Genomic DNA, 9,029 nt, shown 5'->3' with positions numbered 1-9,029 from the left:
ACCGCCCTCGTGGCTCGCGCGGCGCGGTCTTTTCTTGGCTGACACGGGGACGGGGGTTGGTCGAGGACTCGCACAGTCGCAGTGGTGTACGCAGTACGGGTTCCGTGACTTGTGTCCTCCGCGAGACCGAGATCCCGATCCTCCGTGCTCGGGGAAACGGTGTCACCTCGTGTTGTCCCTCCCTCCCGGGCTCCCGGCGGTTGAGCTGTCTTCCTTGATGGAGCGGATCTTGATCGAACCAGTGGAACTCAATTCTAGGTCCTGTAAATGCAAAAAAAACCATAAACGCATTAAAGTGAAAAAGAATCTTACTAATTTGAAGTACTAAATGAAGTCTATTTACAAAACTTTTTGCATGGATGGGCTGTAAATCGCGAGACGATTCTAATGAGTCTACTTAATCCATGATTTGCAACAGTGATGCTACAGTAACCATCCGCTAATTATTAATTAATCATAAATTAATTAGCATCATTAGATTCGTCTCGTGATTTACAACCAATCTATGCAAAAAGTTTTACAAATAGACTTCATTTAGTACTTCAAATGACCAAGATTCCTTTGCAAAATTATTTTGCAAAATGAACTAAACAGGCCCCTAGTAACTTCCCAAGGACTCCCATCACTGAAGCAGCTTCATTCTTGCAGGCAAAGGGCAGATGAGGAATATGTGCTAGATATGTTGGAACTGACAATCAACAACCAAATTACTTTTTATGTTGCAAGCAAAGGCAACATTCAATTATCCAAGTTGATTGAAAATAGGGGAAAATAGCATTGCATCCTGGTGCCTCTTTCCATTGTATTTTTTTGTCCTCCATGCAAGCATTGCATTCAGCTCAACTTTAAGTTTGCCACATCAATAAATGGAGAACTCCGCATCGGCTCCATGCCTACGGTAGCTTCTTTTATATAAAAAAAGAGAAAGGTAGAGTATATTTTATTAAACTTGTGGTTCAATTATCCAGGGTCGATAGAAAATAGGGAAAAATAGCTTGTTTGTACAAACCAAGGCGTAAGAGGGTAATATTTTTTGTACACATTATGGAATTCAATAGTGTGTGCCTAAACTACTTGTAATTGTGTTGAGGCAATAGAATGAATGGGACTTTGCATTTAGGGGTATGTGTAATAAATTTCTTTTACTTTTTTGTGCTAAACAGAGCTATTGTTTCTTCCGGAAGTGGAATATGTTACTCATGAAGGATCGGAGTAGTACTGCTCATGTAACCTTAGGTGAGTACTCCATCCGTTCTAAAATATAAGACATTTTGATTTGTACTAAGTCAAACTGTTTTAAGTTTGATCAAGTTTATAGAAAAAAGTAATAATATTTTGAATATCAAATGAGAACACTTAGATCCACTATGAAATATATTTTTATAATTTACTTATTTGATGTGTTAGCTAATATTTTTCTCTATAAATTTTATCAAACTCAAACTATTTTAACTTAGAATAAAGTAAAGTATCTTATATTCCATGACGGAGAGAGCAAAAGATTAGTATCGCTAGTTCGTCACTGAAGACAAAACCACACGATATTACGGTAACTCAACATCTATACATCTCCATTCCAATTTGTCCACCGACATCAACAGGGGCGGAGCCATAATTTTATCATTGGTGGGGGCAAGCAGTGATTGGGGGAGCCAAGCAGTCTTGCCACAGGCTACCGCTAGGGTAAGTTCCATTTTTGATAATGGTGCTACGGGATCATTAGGGGGGCCAGCCCCTGCCCCCCTGTCTCCGCCCCTGGACATCAACATTCAACACCTTTGGAGTTCGAAGGTGCACCGCCAGTGACGCTACTGGGAAAATAAAAACGGGGTTCGTCCCACACCCACCGACACCACTTGCCGGCACCCGGTCGCAGAGATCGCGCCGCAGCGGGATCCGTGCGGCCGCCGGGCCAGGCACAACACAAGGGCAGGGATAGCGCCGAGACACCTGTGAACATGTGATCATCCTTCCTTCCTCGCCGCGGGGGACGACGATGCGTAACATGCGCCGCTGCTTTTAATGCCGCGTTCGGCGTGCCTCGGCGTGCCGAACCAAGGCTAGGGCATGTCCCCCCGCCGATCATCACTGCCCACGCTCCTTGTTCCAGCTATCTGCGTGGGGCCGTGTTTGGTTGGGGGCACGAGAAATTTGTTATGAAAATTTTTCGTCTCTTTTACTACTAATTAGAGGTATTAGATGAAGTCTAATTATGAAATAATCTTTACGATCATGGTACTGTAACATATGCTGTAGCTAATAAGATCTTTGACCGCATGAGTAGAGTATGATTTAGAGGTGGTTACTGTAGCATTATTGTAGCCAATCATGATGGAACTTGGCTCATTAGATTCGTCTCGAAAAATTACACTCATCCATGAAAAGGTTTCGCAAATAAACTTTGTTTAGTACTCCATGCGTGTGTTTGTCTTTTTGCGGGAATTTTTACCAAACACGGCACATGTACTCTGCAAAACTCTGAAGCGGGCTCGTATGGTGCTTGGTGCCGGTGCTAAGGGGGAGTTTAGTTGCCAAAAAAATTTGGGTGAAAAGTTTTAGACAACGTTTGACTACTAATTAGAAGTATTAAGCATAGACTAATTATAAAACTAATTACATGGATGGACGAGAAATCACGAGACGAATCTATTAAAACTAATTAATCTATCATTAAAGGTTGTTTGCTGTAGCACGACATTATCCAATCATGTTCTAATTAGGCTTAAAAGATTCGTCTTGCAATTTCACCCGGGTTATGGAATAGATTTTGTCAGTTATCCACATTTAATACTCTTAATTAGTGGTCAAACGTTGTCAGTTACTGTAGCACTCAAAAAATTTGGAAACTAAACGGCCTCTACCATGCCTGCAGCAGCGATCTTGTTCTTCCTTTTCCAGGTTCCAGCTCTCCTCGATTGGTAGTCCTTATGAAGGAGGAGGCCATGACGTTTGTCAGACACGATTGGTTGCTCTGGCGGATGCGGGTTGGAGTTAAGGGGAAAGGATGGAGGCCGTGCCGGCAAAATTCGGGATCTTGTACCGAACGTAGAACAGGGTCTTTTTCAGTCTAGACAAATAGAACAATAATAATGTAAATCTAGAATCTATTATCTATTCAACTCTCGGTACATAATGTGAGAACCGCCCAATTTGATACTATTTTAAACGAATCGCCGGTCATTATCATCCAGATGAGAGTTAACACGTGCTTGCCGGAGAGCGTGCCACGTGTTATCCCACATCTAGAGACACGAATAACCGACACATCATTCATTCAAAATAATATCAAATCCGGTAGTCCCGGTATGTGCTCCAACATACGCCCAGAATCAGCATATGCACATACCGTTTACAATCGAATACATCGTCAATAATCCACAAAGAGCAGTTTTACATTACCAGAGTTCGAAACTTAATATTACAAGTTCAATATAGGTGGGTTTCAAGCTTCACTTACAAGCCTTGGGCTCACGAAAGTCATATTAAACGGAAACTTAAAGTTTATTATATTTACATGCCCTCACGAAGCTCGATTACGATAAAGACTTACTAAAATAATGACGCCTTGCTCAAGGACATCATTACAACCACCACGACCTACTCTTTCCCCGTGTTTGGATCAGCTAAAACTTTCTCAGACAAAGCATAAGAAAACAAGCTAAAACTTTGATAAACAGCAAGGAACCAAGTGAACAAGTTGCACCACTGAAAACTACACCTCACAAGGAGTCTAACAAAATTTAGTTTTAGATTTTTCTAGCAGTACACAAATAAATAAGCATTAAACTCACTTTTGCAAGATAAAACTATAAATAAATCTACAGCAAAGTAACATACGACACAATATTTTTCCTAAGTAGATCTCAGCTAGAGGAATCCAACAAAACAAGTTTCATAATTTTTGGAGCGACGGCGGCGGTGCAAGGCGGCGCTGGCGTGACAGGGCCGGAGAGGGGCCGAGGGCGCGCGCACGGCGTGGAGGGGACGGCGGCGATCCCTACCGGCGGCGACACAGGCGGGGAACGGCGACGCGGCGGCATCCCGGTGGCGCTGCGCGGCCGCGGGCGGAGGCGAGCGGCGGCGGCGGCCCTGCGCAACCAACAAGGAGGCCGGGTAAGCGCCGGAATCGGAAGAGGAGGGTAAGAAGGAGCTCCCCGAGCGAGGGATTGATCCACGGCTCACCAGAGCGGGTGAATCGCAGCGGCGAGCGGTGGTGGCACGGCTTGGGGGCGGCGGCAATGGAGGAGGGAAACGGGATAGGGTTAGGGTTTGAGGGGAACGGGGCCGGGGGCGGGGTCTTGAGGCAATGAGAGGAGGGACGGGTTGGCACGGCGCACGAGGATGGCCGGCACGTGGCACGAGATTTGCCGGCGGCGGGGACGCGTGCGCGCGGCGCGCGGAGGAAAACAGAGAGAGGAGGAGAGGGAGAGGCTGACGGGTGGGGCCCGGCGAGGATTTTTTTTCTTTTCTCTTTTTTTTCTTTGGGCTGTGACACATAATCTCTACTTGAACAACATAATTCTTTTAGTATTCTTGGAAATAAAATTTTCAGTGATATACTCATAATCAATATTTTCCACCAATTTACTCTCAAATGCTATTGTGACAAATTATTAAGTCTCCTTTGTGTCATTCATTGTAGAATGCAAGTAGAGCTTCAATGAATGAAAAAGCAAGTTATTATAATGGATTAATAGTTCTGTTCGACTGGCTTTGGCTGATAGCTGGTGCTGATTTGTTGTCAGAGAAAACTATTGTTGGCTGACTGCTGGCTGTCTGTCTGACAAGCCAGCTAAACAGAGTAAGTTATCCCAACTTCAACCACTCATATTATTAAAAAAAATTGTACAAATATAATCAAATTTAAGTTATTTTTTGAAGAATTTCTATTGATAAAGCAAAACACAACAAAAGAAATGATATATTGCATAAATTTTTAAATAACACGAGTGATTAAATTTAGAGTTAAAAAGGTTAAATCTTACTATTACTAATTGGAGGCTCATTTGGAGCCTCCACATAAAGCCACCTAGGATCCTAGGTGGACACTCTAAAAAAATAGAAAAATTCTATAAATTCTCACAAAAATTAGAAATATCCAACCATCAATCCAACAACTCTAATTATAATAATCATCAAATCTGTTATCTTTCATAATAAATTACCCACCTCTGCCATTATGAAAATAGACTAAAATAACTTCCTAAATATATATCTAAATTACCCACCTGTGCCATTATAAACAAATCTAAAGTAACCCCCTAATATTTTGTGTAAATTACCCACACATGCCATTATTAAAATAATACAAATACCTCCCTAAATTTGCATATAAATTATCCAATCATGTCATTACTATTACAAGTTAAATTACTCTTAAATCTAAATTTAAATTATATAATTATAATAAAATATTAAAGTGCACCAATATAAAATTTTAAATTAATATTTCTATCATTATTAATATATTATTTATACTACTATATTTATATAAAAATACTACCTACAATATATGTCACCATATATTCATGTATGATGAAAGAGATAAGAATATCAATTCACAAACAAATAATTCAACTAGATATATATCGAATACATATGGAGGTGTGATACAAAATAAAATCTATTGTAACAAGATAATAATAAATATATATTTTAGAGTATGTGTTAGAATATTTAATAGATGAAAAACGGGGTGAGATAGATAATTATAATTATTAATCTTATTTTTATATTAATTCTAATTAACTTGTGTGGGAGCACGAGTTGATAGACTAATATATTATAATTTGAAAAGATTCTCACATATTTCTGTAACCGTTGTATCCCATTTCCGCTCCCGTACCCAGCTATTCCACTTCCGCTTCTGTTTCCTATAATAAAAAACCGGAAACAAAAATGGCTGAGGGATTTTCCCACCAGTTCCCATCTATTTTCATCCCTACCGCTGCCTAGCCGAGATGCTGATCAGGAATCGAGATGGCGGGATTCACATGAGACAAATACGGATTAATGTCGCGTGAGGAAACGTGACTTTGGCTTGCGAGACTGCGACGGACCGCCAACGGTACCCATTTGGACCATAGTTTGTTGGGTTTGTTGGGCTGCAGACCAAAAATTTATGGGCTCCCACACGTGCATCGTTATGGGCAGACGGTAATGCCTTCACAAATTACAAGCTTTACGCACAAAAGGCACGGCAACATACATACATACACGTGATGGTACGTGTGTGTTACATATATATACAAGTATATATATATATATATATATATATATATATATATATATATATATATATATATATATATATATATATATATATATATGCCAATGCTACATGTCACGAGCCACGGATGATAAGATGAGAGTCACTTCTCCTCGACCCCCGCGCCATCCCCGCCGTGGTCCTCGAAGTAGTCCGTCCTGACGTTGCCGACGAGCATGAGGCACACGATCCAGAAGAGCATGGCGTCCAGGTTGAGGAACGCCGCGCCGCCGAGCACCCCGGTCTCGGCCGTCGGGCAGGCGTACGCCGGGTCCCGGTGCACGTTCCGGGCGTGGAGCGCAGCCTCGGCCGCCGTCGCCCACACCGTCGTGCCCACCCCGGCCACCGTGACGCCTCTGCAAACCGCGCGGAGAAGGGAAAAAACAAAACAAATAAAACAGGAGACTCTCTTTAGCATTGCAAGTAATAACAAGCGATTCAGCAGCGTGGGCAATCGAGATTCCTTACACGGCGACGTGGAGGAAGACGTAGAGCGGGGTGTGGGCGAGGAGCACCTTCCGCGGGACGTGCCTGCCGCCGTAGGGGAAGAAGACGGCGAGCGCGCCCAGCGCCGCGCTGCACGCCGCGGCGAGCGCGGACAGCGTCCCCAGCGCCACCGTCGGGTCGCGCGGGAACCGGCAGACCACCACGCCCCCGCCCTGCTGGATCGGCGTCCCGTACGGCGGCTGGTCACCGAGCAAGCACCCTCCCGTTAATCCCGGCGGCAAGGCCGGCCGGCGTTTGTGCAGAAACGCAGCGGTTACCTTGTTGAGCTCGGCGAGGACGGCGAGGACGAAGGAGAGCACGCCGAACAGCGCGGTGGCGAGGCCGAGCTGCGCGCTCTGGCTCAGAGCCATGGCACCGACCGGGCGATCGATCCTCCCCTGCCTCGATGAACGATGGTCCTGCAGCTGGCTTGATTTGTCGGCCCCCGCGTCAGTTGGAGTCCCTGGGGATCGAACCGGGTCGGGATCAACGCAACGAAGGATGCCATGTTAGGATCGGGGATCGATGTGATTATTCTTTTGTGTGTGTGTGTTGGGTTTGATTTGAAGACGATTAAGCTTGTTGCACAGATCACGCAAACAAAAAAAAATGGAGGTTTGCTGGAGCAATGTGCATGAATGAATGGAAAGGAGAGAAGAAAGAAAAGACGAACCAAGAAAAGATGAGCTTAATTTGCCGGGTTTACCTCATTAGGATGTTTCGAATTGTGAGGACCCCAGCTGAGCGCGGGTAGATTGCTGACTTGCTGTGCATGGCGAGTGAGCAATAAATAGGGGAGACGAGAGGGGAGGAGGACCGCGAGGATGACAGGTGGCCCCGGGATGAACCTGGTACGCAGGAAAGAGGAAGCTCTGAATCTCTGGAAAAACTGGTTCTGAAAAGGCGGCAAGAACGAGCAGCAACTAGAAGACGAGGCTATCCTTTCTCAGCACCAGCAGGTCGATCTGTGACTCTGTGAGGTTATGAATTTGGGCAGTGGCGAAAAGAAGAAAAACTGGCTGTGCTGTGCGGTATTCCCTCCGTTTCAAATTATAAGTCATTCCAAAAATCTTGAAAAGTCAAACCATCTTAAAGTTTGACCAAAATTATAGAGAAAAACACAAAAATTTATGACATCAAATAAGTATATTATGAAACTATCGCTAACAAGGAATCTAATGATACATAATTGGTATCATAATTGTTATTATTTTGTTATATAAATTTAGTCAAACTTAAAAAACTTTGACTTTCGGAATGATTTATAATTTGGAACGGAGAGAATACTAGGTATGAATTTGGGCTGTGTGGTCAAAGCCAACAGATGTTCAGAGTCTCAGAGAAGATGGTTAGTTCTTCGGTTACCTTTTGTAGAGCAAAAAAACACGTCCGCGTACTGTACGTCATTAGAGGCAGGTTGGGCAGACGCAGGGGGGAGGCTGTACGTCATTAGAGGCAGGTTGGGCAGGCGCAGGGGGGAGGCGGAGCCAAAAAAGATTCCGTTGCCGGGACTCGAACCCGGGTCTCTCGGGTGAGAGCCGAGTATCCTAACCAGCTAGACTACAACGGATGGTTGAGAAAGGTTACAACGGAGCTAATAAATTTTTTGTGCTGGTGCTATACTGCTATTTGTCCTTGAACCGCTAGACAACTAGACGAGGGAACCTGATTCAACTGAAACGCTCGGGCACGAAGGCAGTTTGGGGTATCGCGATCAGCTTGGGCCGTGCAGGGAGCGAGCCTGGCAGCGTGCCTAGTACTATGTGCCTATGTGGCGTTTCGTCGAGCAGATGTAATGTGCATCTGGCAATCCGCAAGCAGTGGAGAGGTAAAAAGGCGAGATCGGCGGTGCCTCTAAGGATGGAAACGATCGGAAACGGATAATATGGAAAATGAAAACGAACGGACTGGAATTTTTTTTATTTATAAAGTTAATGAACGGACAGAAACAACATCATAGTATGAAAAATACTATCGATCGATATGGGAATTTTCCATCCCACTTTCATCCCTACTCGGACCTCCTCGGAAGGTCCGGCCGACTGCCGCCGGTTTGCGAGTTTGCGACTTGCGAGTTTCCCGTGCTGCTGTTGCCAGGTCCGTCCAACAGGCCGACTTGCGTCCGTTGCCGCGCATGAGCCCACTTCGCCCACAGGGCCACGCAGCATGAACTGGACTGCGCGGACAAGCCCGCTCGGCTGCCGCGCTGACCGAACCCGAAAACGGACCAGGAACGCCCGACTGATCACGGGCACGCGCCGACGCGCCGTGGTCA

At 44.7% G+C, this 9,029-nt stretch overlaps 1 protein-coding gene and 1 non-coding gene across 2 annotated transcripts; both read right to left on the bottom strand.

Moving 5' to 3' along the window:
• Positions 1-6,347: 6,347 nt before the first annotated feature.
• On the bottom strand, positions 6,348-7,146 carry LOC120664612. Its single transcript, XM_039943887.1, has 3 exons — positions 7,033-7,146; positions 6,737-6,954; positions 6,348-6,624 (listed from the first exon to the last, which is right to left on the bottom strand). The coding sequence occupies exons 1-3, from the start codon at positions 7,123-7,125 to the stop codon at positions 6,372-6,374; spliced, it is 564 nt and encodes a 187-aa protein (XP_039799821.1). The 5' UTR covers positions 7,126-7,146; the 3' UTR covers positions 6,348-6,371.
• Positions 7,147-8,251: 1,105 nt separating this feature from the next.
• Positions 8,252-8,324, bottom strand: TRNAE-CUC. The gene has a single exon. It is a non-coding gene; the product is annotated as a tRNA-Glu (tRNA).
• Positions 8,325-9,029: the final 705 nt, after the last annotated feature.

This window comes from Panicum virgatum, chromosome 3N (assembly GCF_016808335.1).
Source record: "Panicum virgatum strain AP13 chromosome 3N, P.virgatum_v5, whole genome shotgun sequence".
In the NCBI taxonomy this organism is placed as follows: Eukaryota; Viridiplantae; Streptophyta; class Magnoliopsida; order Poales; family Poaceae; genus Panicum; species Panicum virgatum.
Note: the sequence above shows the minus strand (reverse complement) of the source record. Positions and strands in the feature narration are given on the sequence as shown.

Bases quoted from the DNA above. Each gene is read 5' to 3' on its own strand.
- LOC120664612 (XM_039943887.1), bottom strand. From the start codon at position 7,125: ATGGCTCTGAGCCAGAGCGCGCAGCTCGGCCTCGCCACCGCGCTGTTC. The intron at 6,955-7,032 runs GTAACCGCTGCG...CTCGGTGACCAG, and splicing joins TCCTCGCCGAGCTCAACAAG to CCGCCGTACGGGACGCCGAT. The intron at 6,625-6,736 runs GTAAGGAATCTC...CGCGGTTTGCAG, and splicing joins GTCTTCCTCCACGTCGCCGT to AGGCGTCACGGTGGCCGGGG.